The 17,879-nt window shown below is 48.5% G+C and overlaps 1 protein-coding gene across 4 annotated transcripts in view; it reads left to right on the top strand.

The window, feature by feature from the left end:
- Positions 1–17,879, top strand: part of LOC137524292 (RING finger protein 112-like) — a 368,236-nt gene that overhangs the window by 265,276 nt on the left and 85,081 nt on the right. For all 4 annotated transcript variants that reach the window (XM_068243990.1, XM_068243989.1, XM_068243993.1 and 1 more), the window contains one exon: positions 15,579–15,684. In XM_068243990.1, the coding sequence (XP_068100091.1) occupies positions 15,579–15,684 (106 nt within the window). The remainder of the gene's footprint in view (positions 1–15,578; positions 15,685–17,879) is intronic.

Genomic DNA, 17,879 nt, shown 5'->3' with positions numbered 1-17,879 from the left:
CTAAACCTAAGACCCCCCTGTTATTTTTTTCGTTTAAAAATAATGTTAAAAAAAAAAAAAAGTAATGTTTTTCGTTTAAAAATAATGTTTGGAAAAAATATTGTACTGGTTTTCGTTTAAAAATAATATTTGAACATGTATAAATCATTAAATAATGTGTAATCATGAGAAACAGTAATAAAACATTAAGTCTCCGGGCGCCGCTTTTAAAACGTTAGTTTTCTCCGGCGCCCTTTTTTCCTACCGGGCGCCCATTAAACGATATTTATTATAGAAGTGAATGGCGGCGCCCGATTTGTCCACTAGCCTCAGGCGCCCGAATTTACTGTTTCCTATCCAGTGGTTCTTGCCACAAACTGATTGCCCTTACAACCTATTGCCTCCCTACACCCTCTACACTTACAAGGAAAATAGCCAGTCTGTCCCAACAGGTTAGACCCCGAGGTCCTAGGTGGGTCCACATAACTAGTGACCAGCCTAGACCGCAAATTCGGAGCCTTTCTGTATATGAAAGGTGGCCTTTCAGGGATATGGGCCCCCAGTATCCCATCCATTTTCATGATGATACAGTGTCTACGGATAATGTTTTCTATATCTCTATGTTGACCACTGAAACCCAATTACACTGAGAATTCCTAAATGCTCAATGGGGATCGGACATCATCCTTCACCAAATCACTCCTCACCATCTGTTCTACCTGTACTGCCTCCCTTTCCAGTGTAGTCCTATCATAGCTCTTTTCCACAAACTTTTCTACCAGCACTTTGCTTTGTGCTTGATAGTTCCCTTCAAAAGTACAATTCCTCTTAATCCTCATTAGCTGTCCCCTGGGAATATTATTTACCCACCTGGAATGATGACAACTGTACCCATTCCTGTCTGGGCTTAAAAAATGTTTTGGTTACCAATGCCCCTCCTTCCTTCCATATTTCCAAATCCCAAAAATTGACCTTATGCTGACTTGCACTAAATGTCAGTTTTATTTCTTCCCACATAACATTCAACATGCTGTAAAACTCGTCCAACTCAACTTTTGGGCCCCTCCATATAAAAAACAGATAATCAATGAATCTTGTCCACAATATTATTCTCCCCCGGTTTTCCCCATTCAATATCAACTTGTCCCATTTTCCATATAAATATTAGCGACACTGGGAGCAAATTTTGCTCCCATCACACATCCTTGTTTTTGTAGGTAATAACTTCCATTATACCAAAAATAGTTGTGCTGGAGAGAATAAGATAGTAAATCCAGAACAAACTTAATTTGCGTAGTATGCAGTTCTGATCCTTTATTCAGGGTCTCCTCGATCACTTCAAGACTTTTCTCATGGGGGATGACAGTGTACAGGGACGACATGTCCGCCGTAACCAACCAGTCGTCCCTGCCCACCATCACCCCCTCCATGATTTGCAGCAGATGTCTTGTGTCTGAGTCGTTTTGGAAGTTCGGATACTTCCTCTTGTAAGAATATATCTACATATTCACCCACCCGTTGAGTCAAGGATCCCACCCCACTTAGAATGGGCCTCCCCGGGGGGTTGATTTGATCTTTATGCATTTTAGGGTGATAATATATTACAGGGATACGGGGTGTTGTGGGTAAAAGATAATTGAATTCTTGCGCACTAATAATGCTTTCCTTCTCCCCATCAAGCAATATTGTTTTCAGGATCTCCTTAAATCTACTGGTAGGGTTCCCCCTCAACATACCATAGGTGTCACTGTCCCCCACTATTCTCCCCAGCTCAGCCCTATATTGATTACAACTCAAAATTACCAGCCCCCCTCCCCTTATCAGCTGGTTTCAATACCAGATCTTTATCCTCTGCCAGCTGTTTAATTTCTTGTTCCACCATATACTTACCCTTCTGTTTTCTTATTTGGAGAGTGTCCAGATCTCTAAGGACCGCTTTCTTAAAAGTTTCCACCGTACTGTCTTTTCCACAGTACTGTCTTTTCCACCGTACTGTCTTTTTGTGGATTAAACAGGGATTTGATTCTAAGCTGTGTATGTTTATACTGCTGTTGTGTCCGGTTCACACCAGCACTGAGATTATTTTTTCCCAAAAAATATTTCTTCATATTTACCCTCCTCACATATTTATTTGTATCAACATATGTTTCAAATTTATTTAAACTTTTCACAGGTGCATAGTTTAACCCTTTATCAAGCAAGTTTAGTTGACCTACTGTTAAATCCCTCCCACTGATGTTAAATATTCCTTTGCCTATCACTCTCTTCTTTTTTTGCTGTCTCCGTCCTGCTCTGACTCCTCTCATATTCTTCTTTTTATTCCACCTCCCCCCATCTCCCCGGGTAAGTGGGATACCAGGGGGACTTCTGATTCATCCCTAAAAAATGGTTGTCCTTTGTTTTAATATTTTTTATATGTAATGTGTATAGCATTATATGTATTAATGTGTATAGCATTAGTGTATAGTGGTGTCTCAAAGGGCAGCGCCATAGGTCACGTGGGGAGAGGATAGTTACGTCATGCGGGGGAGGGTGAGATAAATAGCGGCTTGCATACTGGCCACGCTAGCCCCTGATGAGTCTGTATTGATGACGAAAAGCGTAGGGCGGAGCCAGTACGCCTGACGCAGACACGCTCACGGAGCAGTGGAGTGTGGAGAGAGGAAGCACAGAGTAGCGTGGGGACTCAAGTTAGCAGGACGCCGCACGGAAGCCACCCTTTACATCTACAAGGGCCTGAGGAGCACTGCTCTGATATGCTTATCTCTATCCTGGAGCTTGTGAGTAGCTAGTCGGCGCGAGAAGCGCGGCTATGTACCAATTGTTTGAGCTTACTGCGCAATGAAATTTTATCTGTGTTTTTAGTGAGTTTTATGAAGAAAATAAACGCCTTATATCTGCATACGGGTATGCTTCACTGATGTGCTGGGGTGAGGCATAGTTATAAAGTGAGAGATCCACCTGAAAGGCGAGGTGGCTTGAATCCGGTGAGCCTCTCCGATTACGGATGGTGGTGACACGAGTGGAAACACTGTTTGCTCACACTGCACGGGTTTTGAAATGCTGAACTTTTAAAACAGTATCACGCGATGTGTAGTTTGTTTATTTGTCTGTAGGTGTTACCTCTGGAATGGGAGCGCAGTGGACTTATTCTGTTTGATTGTCTCTGGAGTGACTCGAAGAAATTATACAGCATAATCCCTGGCAGTGGTGTACCTAGGGAATTTGACACCCGCTGTTGATTATTTACATACAACCTCTACCCCCCCCCCCCCCCCCAAAAAAAAAGATGGGAGGGTTGACGGGTTGGGGCACTGCACATGCTGAAAATTTGGGGGAATTTGGGGGGAAAAGGAGTTGTCAGGATATGGACAGAGCTAACCATTGTGAAACTCTGTATTTTAAAGTGCTGCAAAGATGTCAGTGCTATATAAGTGCACAATATTATGGTAGGACATTAGACTATGACTATGGTACGCTTTAGATTGTGAGCTCCTTTGAGGACAGTCATGAAAGGGGAACATACAAAAGAGGGGGATGCATAGGAGGAGGGGGAGGTAAAGGGGTAGAGGCACAAGACAGAGAGCCTGGTGGGAGAGGAGAAATGACAGGAAGACCTCTTACCAGGACTGCAGACATCACCAGTACTGTTTGGCAGGGACATGCTGTTAAAAGAAGCCACTGAAATCTGAAAAGAGGAAAGGGTCATGGGGAAGACAACAGGGTGGGAGGGAGAGCTGGGAAAAGAGATATGATTACCTGCAATCGGGCTAATCTAAATTGCCTGGAGCTTGCTTCTCTGCTCACTACAGAAGTCAGCTGTCAGCACCTGTATCACTGGCTTCTGCAACAGCATACTGCCCTGCATTATTGATTAATTACTCTGATCAGGATAAATAGTCAATCAATAGTTCAGGGCACTCTGGTATTACAGCAGCCAGTACACATGGCTACCAATGACAGACAACTTTTGAAGCACTAAACACATCCTGCCACCTCCCCCTGCTAATGTCCCAGCTGCAGCACAACTATCATTCTCTCTACTTACCCTGCTGCTCTGCACATTCACTCACTGCAGGCTGTGTGTAGAAAGCAAGGAAACACATTGCCCATGGGGCAGGAAGAGGAAGGGGTGCTACATCTAGTGCAGGAAGTTGTACAATCTTCTGCTTGCTGCTACTTTCCCAAATGCTGCCTGAACTATGAAAAAAGTCCCAGGTGGAAGAACAGTGTCTGAGCACCACAGCGGCACCCCTAGCCATGGCTGCACCCGGTGCTGTGAGCACCTGCAGCCTTATGGTAGGTGCGTCACTAATCCCCGGTATCCAACACTAGCAGAGATTGCCTGATGCTTGCTGGATACTTGGGCTTTCTGGTTGTTTGAGCAACTGGCCAAAAAAGCACCAATCTCCCCCTGGGTGCAAGCAGAACATTCACAGAGCCTCCAGCGACATCCTACATGACCTCGCGGGCAGGGTTGCTCGAATGTGCCAAAATTCTATTCGGGTACATTCGAATTCGGGCCCGCAGGAAATTCGGATTCGGATGCGATCGCCGAATTCGGTTCGGATTCGAATTCGGTTCGGATTGCATAAAAAAATTCGGGAAAAATTTGTGTTCGCGGATTCGGATGGGTTTTTTTTTTTTTAAAGGGAAATCACATGTAAATAGGTCTAATATATTAAAAAAAAAAGAAAAATGTGATGGAAAACTTTTTTTTCAGCATTTTTTGTTTATTCATCGTCACCGTCTTCTTTTTTTTTCTCTCCATCTTTTTCTTCACCATCTTTTTCTGTTTTACCCTCTTTTTGTTTCTCGTCATCAATCATTCATTATCTTCTTCTTTTTCTTCTTCTTCGAGCAGGAGGAGGTTCTGGACAGCAGTCGTGCAGCCCACATAGTGCCCAATGCACAACTGGGACAGCACAGTTTTCAACCCAGACACCTCAGAATTTTTTTTTTTTATACAACAGTATAGCTATTGTAGTGGCGTAATAGCTAGTGGTGGCGCATGGCAGCAGCGCATAATTCTGTGGACCCTGGCGGTGGGAACACAGACAGGCAGGAGGATAACTATAGCAGCAGCAGGAGGAGGAGTGGCGAATGGCAGCAGGCAATGTATTCTGTGGACCCTGGCGGTGGGAGCACAGACAGCAGGATAACTACAGCAGCAGGAAGAGGAGTGACGTGTGGCAGCAGCAGGCATGCATTGTGTGGTGAACAGCAGGAGGATGAAAATCAGCGCTTCGTAATATGTTGGCACTGTATAAATACAATAAATAAATACACAAATAAATAAATTCATAAATAAATCAGTAAATTCATAAATATATAAATACATCAGCAACAGCAGCAGAAAGAGGAGTGATGTGTGGCAGCAGCAGGCATGTCACGGGCCATGGTAGCTAGCGTTACTACCACAGCAAGTGAAGAAACACCAGGCCAAATTATCAGGACCCCGGGAATGAAGGTTTATGTTGTCAAAGAATGATTCCCAGGCACCTCATGTCCTCCTCTCGCCGACAGTAGGTGCCAGGAACGTGCCTTCAATCCAGGCCTGGTTGATCTTCAAAAATGTCAGTCTGTCCACTCCCTCTGTGGACAGACGAGAGCGCTTCTCGGTGACCACGCCACCGGCCGCACTGAAGCACCTCTCGGACAGCACGCTGGAAGGGGGGCAAGACAGGACTTCCAGGGCGTACTGCGCCAGCTCACTCCAGATTAGTGATGGGCGAACATCTAGATGTTCGGGTTCGGGCCGAACAGGCCGAACATGGCCGCGATGTTCGGGTGTTCGACCCGAACTCCGAACATAATGGAAGTCAATGGGGACCCGAACTTTTGTGGTTTGTAAAGCCTCCTTACATGCTACATACCCCAAATTTACAGGGTATGTGCACCTTGGGAGTGGGTACAAGAGGAAAAAATTTTTTTGCAAAAAGAGCTTATAGTTTTTGAGAAAATTGATTGTAAAGTTTCAAAGGAAAAACTGTCTTTTAAATGTGGAAAATGTCATGTTTCTTTGCACAGGTAACATGCTTTTTTTCGCCATGCAGTCATAAATGTAATACAGAGAAGAGGTTCCACGAAAAGGGACCGGTAACGCTAACCCAGCAGCAGCAGCACACGTGATGGAACAGGAGCAGGCGCAGGAGGAGAAGGCCATGCTTTTTGAGACACAACAACCCAGGCCTTGCATGAGGACAAGAAGCGTGCGGATAGCATGCTTTTTACCGCCATGCAGTCATAAATGTAATAAAGATAAGAGGTTCAATAAACAGGGACCGGGCGACAACGCTAACCCAGCAGCAGCAGACGTGATGGAACAGGAGGAGGCGCAGGAGGAGAAGGCCACGCTTTCAGGTGCAACTCAGGCCTTGCAATGAGGACAAAAAAATGTGTGCGCAAAGCAATGCAATGAGTAGTTTTCAGGACACAATGGGCTATTCGGAGGAGCTATTCCCACCCCCACAATCTTCTACCTGTGAAAGGTCAATGGAACAGCCACAAATGTTGTGCCCGGATTCACAACCTTTTTCTGTGGAAAATGCACCTCGCACTGAAATGCAAGGCGAGGCCGAGGATGAACATGACGTCAACAACTCAACATGACGCAAAATGGGGGCGGAACAGAAAGCTGCTTTCAATGTTTTGAAGGCCTTAATTGCCTCCGGTGGCCAGTTAGATGCATCATTCATCACACCCAAATCCCAGAGCAATGTGTGCAGGAATTTGAATCGCAGGAGGTGTACCGAGATCATCTGGACAAGTGACAAGTGACCAAGTGACAAGTGACAAAGTGAAAAGTGACAAAGTGACAAAATGACAAAGTGACAAAATGACAAAGTGACAAGTGACAAGTGACAAAGTGACAAGTGACAAAGTGACAAGTGACAAAGTGACAAAATGACAAAGTGACAAAGTGACAAGTGACAAAGTGACAAGTGACAAAGTGACAAAATGACAAAGTGACAAAGTGACAAAGTGACCAGTGACAAAGTGACAACTGAGAGGTTGTTCTGGGGAGCTCCACTGCACTCAGTCGCATATGAGGAGAGGTCTCGTCGGGACTGCTGATCCTCCTCAGCTTGCTCAAAGCCTTGAGGGTTCCTGAAGATCCGCTGCTTGGAGTTCGCCGGGGTTCAGCTTGGTGTCGGGGTCGGCGGCGTCCTCCTCACTCCAACGTGGCAGATCTTCTGTTGAAGGAAAAAAAAAAAAACAATGTTAAAAGTCCCGTACCGCTTCTGAAGGACTCACCAAGAGATGCTAGCGCACCATCGCTCGCTGGGTGATGTCCCTCCCTACGCGCTGGAATTCTACGCTGCACATGCTAGCACGCTTTTGCGCAGTGCCGAGGCGCATTCCAGCAGCAAGCTAGCTACCAAGCTTCTGTGGATCTGATTGGGCCACCATGTTGGATCTCTGCCAAGTCCTCCAAAATTTTGAGCAATCCACGTTGCGTGACTGAGCAGTGACAACTCTACAGTCAGCATTACAATACCACTGCTGTGTTTACTGAAGAAATCAATGTTGAAGATGGAAAACCGCTGGCATGATGCAAGTGGGGGATTCTGAAGATGAAAACGATCAGCGTGATGATACCAACATCAGGCAACCTGCCTCAGGAAACGCTGGTCCCAGCTATGACAAAGAACAGGACGAGGAACAGCTGGAGTTGGAGCAGGAATTGGATGCCCCCACTGCCGAGGGACAGAGCGGTGCACGTTGGACTTCCACAATTTAGCGGGAATGGACAGCAGAAGAGGAAGAAAGTGATGCTGGTGACGAATATGGTGCATCACAACAATCACAACGCTCACAAGAACATGAAGACAGAGGAGTCTGGCAGGACTCTCTGGCACACATGGCTCAATTCATGCTAGACTGCATTGAACGCGGCCCGCGCATTATTCACTATTCATTATTATTCATTATTCTGGAATCTGGACAACACCAATTACTGGGTTTATACCCAGTTTATACAAACACAATGTTAAAAAACTGATTGAAGAAAGTGTCAGACAGGTCAAAAATGGAACAATTCCAGCAGGCCCTTGAGGATGGAGACTTTAGAGAGGAGATTGACATCCTCCTCCTTCTCTAGCCAGTTGTACACCGACAGACTGACTTCAGCAAACCCAGGAGGACCAGGAGGGCAGCAAAGAACACAAGCTGCTGCTAGTGCCGAAAAGGGAATGGTATTGGCAGTGTCCTTGGAGTGGGAACATTTTCTGACACCCATGCAGCAGCCCACAGAACAGCAATCGGGCAGTTCCACGTCCTCCAACACCAATCGCCTGGAGAAGATGGTCAAGGTCCAGGACTACATGTCAAATGGCGTAGCTGTGTTGAACAATCCATCTGCAGACAGACGGTGAGTGTGACAGGCAGCACAGAAGGACCATGGCAACTCACTCATAGTACCACAGTTTGATAGTGCTGCCCAAAAAATTATATGGATCCGTGGACCCGGGCACTGCGGGCAGTACTGGGAAGTGGGAACGCAGATTTTAGTACCTAAACACACGATACAACATGTTTTCCGGGGTCGGACTCTGAGGCACATACAGATGGTCCCGATCATCATCCTCATCATACAACTCTTCTCCTGAGTCTGACCCACCCACCACCTCTGCCACCCCAACATCCCCAGACACAGACCCCTCATCGTCCTCAACATTAACTTGGGATGCTGGCCTGAGCCAGACCTCCTCCTCCACATCAGGCCCCATCATCTCCTCAATGGAAGCCCTCATTAATCGCTCTGGCGACGGACCGATGGACACAACGTTCTGCTCCGGGGAGGGCTGCTGCTGACCACTGGCTGCTGGGGTGGATGTTATAGCTTGCGTGGGGCGTTGGCTGTTGCTGTTGTTGGGAGTGCTGCTCACAGCGGAGGTCTCTGGGGAACTCATGTTGAGCTCATATAGTGGTTGACGGTGAGTGGAGTATTACTGATCCCAGCAATATACACACTGACTGGCAGAGTACGCAATGCTATATAGTGTGGCTGAGCGGTGTACACAGAGTGGCAGTAAACACAATGCTATATAGTCTGGCTGAGCGAGCGGTGTACTACTGTTCCCAGCAGAATCAGAGTGTCAGTAAACAATGGTATATAGTCTGGCTGAGCGGTGTACACAGAGTGTCAGTAAACAATGGTATATAGTCTGGCTGAGCGGTGTACACAGAGTGTCAGTAAACAATGGTATATAGTCTGGCTGAGCGGTGTACACAGAGTGGCAGTAAACACAATGCTATATATAGCGTGGTTGAGCGAGGTGCACAGTGGCAGTACACACAATGCTATATAGTCAGGCTAAGCCGTGTACACAGAGTGTCAGAAAACACAATGCTATATATAGCGTGGCTGAGCGAGGTGCACAGTGGCAGTACACACAATGCTATATAGCCAGGCTAAGCCGTGTACACAGAGTGTCAGAAAACACAATGCTATATATAGCGTGGCTGAGCGAGGTACACAGTGGCAGTAAACAATATATAGTGTGGCTGAACGAGCGGTGTACTACTATTCCCAGCAGACACAGAACAGTACACAGAATGCTATATAGTGTGGCTGAACGAGCGGTGTACTACTGTTCCCAGCAGACACAGAACAGTACACAGAATGCTATATAGTGTGGCTGAACGAGCGGTGTACCACTATTCCCAGCAGACACAGAACAGTACACAGAATGCTATATAGTGTGGCTGAACGAGCGGTGTACCACTATTCCCAGCAGACACAGAACAGTACACAGAATGCTATATAGTGTGGCTGAACGAGCGGTGTACTACTGTTCCCAGCAGACACAGAACAGTACACAGAATGCTATATAGTGTGGCTGAACGAGCGGTGTACCACTATTCCCAGCAGACACAGAACAGTACACAGAATGCTATATAGTGTGGCTGAACGAGCGGTGTACCACTATTCCCAGCAGACACAGAACAGTACACAGAATGCTATATAGTGTGGCTGAACGAGCGGTGTACTACTGTTCCCAGCAGACACAGAACAGTACACAGAATGCTATATAGTGTGGCTGAACGAGCGGTGTACCACTATTCCCAGCAGACACAGAACAGTACACAGAATGCTATATAGTGTGGCTGAACGAGCGGTGTACTACTGTTCCCAGCAGTGACACACAATGACTGGGGGGGACCCTGGCTAGCGTGGCTGGAGCGCGAACTACCCTGCCTGCCTACCCAAAGCTAAACCCACAGACAAATGGCGGGGATATGACGTGGTTCGGGTATTTATTTACCCGAACCACGTGACCGTTCGGCCAAATCGGAGCGCGTTCGGGTCCGAACCACGTGACCCGTTCGGCCAATCACAGCGCTAGCCGAACGTTCGGGGAACGTTCGGCCATGCGCTCTTAGTTCGGCCATGTGGCCGAACGGTTTGGCCGAGCACCGTCAGGTGTTCGGCCGAACTCGAACATCACCCGAACAGGGTGATGTTCTGCAGAACCCGAACAGTGGCGAACACTGTTCGCCCAACACTACTCCAGATGTGCAACCGCTCCACCCAGTACTCCATGGGGTCCACGCTGCCGGTGTCAAGCCCACTGAAGAACCCCATGTACTCAGCCACCATCTGGGTCATGCGCTGGCTGTGGCTTTCAGAGGAGGTGGCTGCTGCACGCACCTACTCTCTCGGCTTCTCTACCGTCATGTAGAGCGCCTATGTCAATGACAGCAGGTCTCCTGGGCGCCTGACGCTGCTGCTGCTGGCCGCAGGCACCGGCTGCTGTGCTGGCTGGACAGGGACAGAGGGGGTGGAAGCCTGGGGGAAGGCTTCCTCCAGTCGCCGAACAAGGAGCTGCTGCAACTCGCTTGTGCGCTGCTCACTTCCTCTAGCAGGCAGAAACTGAGCCCACTTCCCCCTCAGTCGTGGATCCAGGATCATGCTGATGCAGGGGTCCTCCCTTGCTTGCATCTGCTTCACCCTGGGGTCTGTGCGCAGTCAACGCAGCATCTGCGCTGCCATGGGGAACAGGGTGGTGCATGTCCTCCTCTGGCTCCTGAGCCTCTTGCTCCTCTTTCCACCCTCGCACAACTGCTGCTGCGCTCCGCTGTTCCCCCTCAGCAGCGACGTTCAGCACCTCCAACTCCTCCTCATCCTCCTCCAGGGATTCAAATTCCTGCACAGCAGTGGACTGCGCAGGCGGCTGCTGTTCCAGCTGCTTCCGGGCCTCCTCCCCCAAATCCACCAAATCGCCAAGTGCCCTGTCCAGCAGACAAACAAAGGGCACCCACTGGCAGAGGGATGTCCACTCCTGGCTCACCAGGTTGGTTCCCTGCAGGAAGGGAGCCAACACCAAGCAGACCTGCTGCATCTGCCCCCACTGTGCGTTGGTGAGGAGCTGGAGTTTGGGGTTGCCTTCCAGAGTGGCCTCCACGATGTACCAGTTGACTGCCCTCCTCTGCTCAACCAGCCACTTCAACATCGCCAGGGTGGAGTTCCAGCGAGTCGGCACATCGATGACAAGGCGGTGTGGTGGCAGGCCCTCGCGCTGCTGGATCTCTGCCAGCTTTGATGCAGCAGCAGCTGAGCGGCGGAAAGTGCGCACAATTTTCCACCCCGCTTCCAACAGCTCCTCCATCCCCTGGTAGGGGCGCAGGAACTTCTGCACCACCAGGTTCAGGATGTGGGCCAAGCAGGGGATGTGGGATAAGTGTCCCCTGCTGATGGCAGCCAGCAGGTTGGCGGCATTGTCGGACACCATCAATCCGACTCGGAGGCCTCTGGGGGTCAGCCACGTCTTCTCCTGCTCCCTCAGGTAGCGGAGCACGTTGGCTGATGTCAGACTGTTCTTCCCCAGGCTGACCATCTCCAGCAGCACTTGGCAATGGCGGGCCTTCACGCTGCTGTTGCATTGTCGCTTGGCGGCGGGAGCTGCTGCTTCTCCCCTGACCCCGCGTGGTGGCACCACATAGTGGGCAACTGGTGCCGCTGCTGCTGCTGCTGATGCGCCCGAGGGTGGACCTGCTGCTTCCTCGCTCGGGCTTTCCACCAGGCTGACCCACCCAGTGTGCCGTAAAGGACAGACAGCGTTCTGTCCCAAACCGGCTGCTCCATGAATCCATGGTTATGTGGATCCGCGCACTCACAGCGTGATCGAGTGCGCGGCCCACATTCGCCATGGCAAACCGTTGCAGTGCTGGGATCGCCGTGCGGGAGAAGTAGTGGCGGCTGGGGACCTGCCACTCTGGGATCCCAAAATGCAGCAGCGCTCTCATGTCACTCCCCTCCTGCATGAAGGAATATGGCAGGAGCTGGGAGCACATGGCCCGGGCAAGCAACCCGTTCAGCACCCGGATGTGCCTGTGAGCAGGAGGCAACACCTTGGTCACACCGAGAAAGGACTCGCTGAGCAGGGTCTGGCGGCGTTTGCCTGCGCGGGAGGATGAGGAGGCCACTGTGGAGGGAGCTGATGAGACCACTGTGGAGGGATGCTGCTGCTGCTGCTGCTGAAATCTGTGCAGTGGCTCTCTGGCTCTGGCCACTGCCTGCGCCACTTTGCATCAGCTTCTCATACTCACAAAAGTCCTCAAAATGCCTGGTCTGTAAGTGGGTCGACAGGCACAAGGTACTCAGCTTGAGGGGATTGCGACCTCTGCTGAGACTGACCTTGCAACTGTTGCAAATTGCATGGGTCGGGTCCTCTGTGCACTTAGTGAAGAACCGCCAGACTGAGGACTTCAACCTGCCCTTTGAGCTTGAGGGCTGGGGTTTTTTGATGCCCTTGGAGACTTGTGCCTTTTTTGGTTTGGTTGGAGGTTTGCTGCGGGTGGTGGTAGCGGCTGAAGCAGCGGGCTGTGGCTCCTGCCTTCCACGACCTGTGCTTGCCGCCTTGCTGCTGCCATGCCTCTGCGCCAGAGACACCTCCTCCTCCGATGACGAGCTGCCTTCAAGCAAGTGTGCTGGTGGTACTGGTGGTGGCACATAGGAAGGATCCAGCACGTCATCATCATCCCCAAACATGTCCTCTGAGCCCGCCTCAACCACATCCAGTAGCCCAAAATCCCCTGGATCACGCCCCTCCTCATCAGCGCCAACTATAAACTGCTCCACCTCCAACTCCTCCTCCTTGAATGATGATGTCCCCATTATCTGCTGCTCAAAATTCTCCACAACATCCCTGTACACGGCTGCAGTCACTGGGGTGAAGACTGAGCTCAGTGAGGGCAGGCTGGTCAATGGGGTCACTGTGACCTCAAGCGGTGGTGGAGGCCTGCTGCGGACCTGAGTGCTGGTGGTGGTGGCACTGGTCTCGCTGGTGCTGGAGGCCTGGCTGGAAACGGTGGCTTCCTGCTCCGCCATCATTTCCACCACAGCCTGCGCTTGACTCTCCATAATGGGCCGGGGGCGACGACCCGTCTCAAAGATGGGCGCAATGCACTGCTGTTGCGCCTCTGCTCCCTCCTCCACAACTCTGCGGTCAGTGGCTGGCGGCGGACCAGTCACAGACCTGCTGCTGCTGCTGCTGGCAGTGGCTGCTGCAATGGCGCTGCCTCTCCTGGTTGTGGCTCGTCCTCTACCTCTGCCAGTCATTTTGCACTTATATCCGAATACAGTAAAAAAAAACAAATGTGTAGAAAATGGCGGGAAAGGGTGTAAATTTTAATAAAGTCTGGTGGTGGTAGTGACTGATTGGTTGTAAGTGTCAACAAAAAATGAATTATTTTTTTTTAAGTTGTAGTAGAAGTAGTAGTAGTGGTAGTAGTAGTAGTAGTACTACTACTAGCAGTGAGTCTCTACAGTACTAACTCGTGTGACAGTGGGTGACAATTACAGTCGGTCACACACGGTCAGATGCAATCAATAGGGTGCGCCAGCAAATGACAGTCACGGCAGGTGACAACAAGGGATGCTGGCCTGCGAATGTAACAATTTACTACAGAAAGGTAATAAATCACACAGTAACAAATGGAAAAAATTAAATGAAGGGGTGGGTGGTGGTAGTAGTGGAAGACTACCACCTACCTAGTAGTAGTACGGTTGTACGCGCAGGTAGTAACTATGAAACGCCTGCTGTACTAAACAGTAAACAATATAACTAACAACCAGACAGTGGGTGACCAATTACAGTCGGTCGGTCACACACGGTCAGACGCAATCAATAGCAGGTGACAACAAGGGATGCTGGCCTGCGAATGTAACAATTTACTACAGAAAGGTAATAAATCACACAGTAACAAATGGAAAAAATTAAATGAAGGGGTGGGTGGTGGTAGTAGTGGAAGACTACCACCTACCTAGTAGTAGTACGGTTGTACGCGCAGGTAGTAACTATGAAACGCCTGCTGTACTAAACAGTAAACAATATAACTAACGGCCAGACAGTGGGTGACCAATTACAGTCGGTCGGTCACACACGGTCAGACGCAATCAATAGGGTGCGCCGGCAAATGACAGTCACAAAGCAGGTGACAACAAGGGATGCTGGCCTGTACACAGTCAATCAGTAACTAACTAGTATTAACTAACAGTACTGAAGCTATAAACTAACAGACTACAGCAAACAGCAGCAGTACAATTTAACTAAACTACTATAGTACACAACTAACTAGAATCCCTAACCTACCTAAGCTAGTAGTAGGCTAAGGCTGCCCTAGGCTAGCAGGCCTAGTTTGCACACAGACTAACACTAGCCTAGCACAGTATACAGTATACACATTAGCTGACTACAAACAATCAAATTACTATCTATCTATATAAAAGTACAATGAATGTGTTTAGGAGGTGTTTAGGAAGCAAAACGCTAGGTTTAGCACAGAATACACTTGATCAGACACGCAGCACAGCACTAGAGATGCTCTCAGTACCAGCAGCAGTCACACAAGTGCGTAGCTCCGCAAAATGGCCGCCGCCTTATATAGAGAAGAGGAGGGCCAGGCTCCCTTCCTCTGATTGGTTGCTAGCGTTGCCAGGGACTCGGCTGGAGGAATTCTGATTGGCCCGCGTCACTCCCGAATCCCGAAGCCGAACCCAGCGCGTCATCCGGCCGAATTCAAATGCGCACATTCGGCCACCTTCGGCTTCGGCACATTCGGCTTCGACTTCGGGAACGCTGAAATTTACCCGAATAATTCGGGTAAATTCGCATTCGGGAGTCCTGGAGAGCAACCCTGCTCGCGGGCTCCTATCGGCTTTCCATGCACGGAAGCCCGGAGTGTCAGCTGACCCGCATCGGGTCATGATGTGACAAGCCCACTTGAGTGCATTAGATGCTGGAAGCTGCTAGGAGCCTGCGAGGTGATGTAGGACGTTGGTGGAGCATAAATGGTGGCTCTGTAAGTGTTCCGTGCAAGGCAAACCCCCTAGAACACCTAAAAAAGGGGTTCCCATTATCACTCAGATGCCAGTAAGTTGAGACTTCTGGTTGCCTGAATTCCGGATAACATGGACTCTGTTGTACATTTTGAAAGTACTGCAAGTATCTGAATTGTTCAGCTATGTATAAGCTATTTTAATAAAAACATCTTTTGAAACTAAAAGACAAAGAGGTTGTTAGATTTTGAAGCAGGGCAGCAAAACTTATGTCTGTTTACACCCTATTACTTTATTTCTACAGAAATTTTAGGAAGAGAATTCCAAACTAAAGAAAACTCTTGAAGATTCCAGAGCTAAATGTTGCCTCCTTCCCTTTCCTGGAAAAGGTGCCATTGGTAAAACACTGCTACTTAAAGGTAAAGTCATTTTAGTTTTTTTAACGAGGGATTGTCAGCCAAAAAATATAATTCCATTTACCCACTGCTCTATATTATGCAGCCTGGAACCTCACCCTGCATTGCAAGCACTCCAATCTATTCAGAAATGTTTCTGCTGTAATAAATCTTATCTCAGTCAGCCTATTTGGTACATTGCCGATTGGAAGGAAGCTAGTCATTGTCCTTCCCAGATTCCTGCTCCTTACTGATTGGCTGAGGGCAGTTCAGTGTGAAGCTGCTGAAACCTGATCTTCCTCGGCACACATGTTTAACCACTTGAGGACTGCAGTGCTAAACCCCCCTAAAGACCAGGCCATTTTTTCCCTAATTGACCACTGCAGCTTTAAGGCATAACTGCAGGGTCGCACAACTCAGCACACAAGTGATTCCCCCCCTCCCCTTTTCTCCCCACCAACAGAGCTTCCTGTTGGTGTGGTCTGATCCCCCCACAGTGTTTTTTTTCTTCAATAAATATTGACACTAATATTTTATTAATACATTTTGCTTCCTTACTTTTTTTTTTTTTTTCAATAACCCCTCCCACCCCCCAGCCGGCCAATCACGGCGATCAGCTGTCATAGGCTTCTGCCTATGAGAGTCGATCGCTCTCAAGTGCCCCAGGGGGACAGCCGTGTCACACAGGGCTGTCCCCAGTGCAGCGCTGCTGCTAATCACAGCGCTGTACCAACGGTAAAGATGGCAGTTTCGCCGTCTAACAGTCTCCCGAGCGGCGATCGCCGCTCAGACTGAAGGCGGGGCAGAACTCCGCCCCTAAACAGGAGATGCACGCGCACCCTGCGCGCGATCTCCTGCAAACTGCAGCCCCAGGACTTGGCGCCAATAGGCGTTAGGCGGTCCTGGGGCTGTCGCCGCGGCCACTCCCATGGGCGTGGAGTGGTCGACTAGTAGTTAAAGAGCGAGCTAGCTATGACAGTGCAGTTTCTAGGAGAAAAAAAAGTAAGGGAGAAAATGACATCAGGATTGGGTTCAGTCAGAGGGAACCAAGATGGCAAATGCCAGGAACAGAAACCGAAATCTTTATAATACAATAGTCACTCAAATCAAAACAGTACAATACATTTGTGATGTACAGTAAGTATAACAATTAGTTATCTACTTATATATGTGCTTTTTTTCCTGGCATTGTATGGCTGACCCTGCTGCTTTAATCTCAGTGCGATTTACTGAGAACGGTTAAACACATCAAATTCCAACACCTTGTTACAGGATATTCACAAACGCAAAAACTAAGTTAATAGTTTAGACTGTGACTCTGGAACACAGACTGTCACTCATCTGAGAAAAAAACACTAAATGTACTTCTAGCTTTCAAACAAATCAAACTGCTTTAAAGGACAACTGAAGAGAGAGGGATATGGAGGCTGTCATATTTATTTCCTTTTAAGCAATACTAGTTGCCTGGCTGTCCTGCTGATCCTCTGCCTGTAATACTTTCAGCCATAGACCCTGCACAAGCATGCAGCAGATCAGGTGTTTCTGACATTATTGTCACATCTGACAGATTAGCTGCATGCTGGTTTCTGGTGTTATTCAGACACTTCTGCAGACACAGAAAAGCAGGGCTGCCAGGCAACTGGTATTGTTTAAAAGGACATAAACATGGCAGCCTCCATATATTTCTCACTTCAGTTGTCCTTTAGAATGTGTATGTAATCAGAGTACAGTTGTATCACAGACCTGTCTGTGTTCAATTTTGAGTAGATGAATGGTCGCGTAACTAGTTAGTATAGGATGGGGGAGTTATATATATACAAATTAAACAAGACATCATGAAATAAATTTAAAAAAAATGTTTTGAAATGTCATAAATTTCATTTCCAAAGGGTAGACACACACTGCGCTGGTCCATTCAGTGTAGTGCAAGTGCAGCCCCAGATATCAAAGGCCAAGGGCATCACAGACCTGGTAGTGCCACTGTTCATTGCTTGATTTCACGTGGCTGAAAGGTCCCGTAACTAGTTAGCATGGGGGAGTCTCGGTTTTTATTGGACATTCAGTGCAGCAGGAGGGACATGACAGACAAGCAAAGTCACCTAGCAGCACACAACAGTCATTATCACAATATGTCATTTATTCCTACTAATTTTTGGCATTTATGCATGAAAAAAGCCTCTTCATAAAATACATAATTTTTGCTGAACGTTTTGCTCTTG

Source organism: Hyperolius riggenbachi, chromosome 7 (assembly GCF_040937935.1).
Source record: "Hyperolius riggenbachi isolate aHypRig1 chromosome 7, aHypRig1.pri, whole genome shotgun sequence".
NCBI lineage: Eukaryota > Metazoa > Chordata > Amphibia > Anura > Hyperoliidae > Hyperolius > Hyperolius riggenbachi.
The sequence above is the reverse complement of the archived record's forward strand: the minus strand, read 5'-3'. Positions and strand labels throughout refer to the sequence as shown.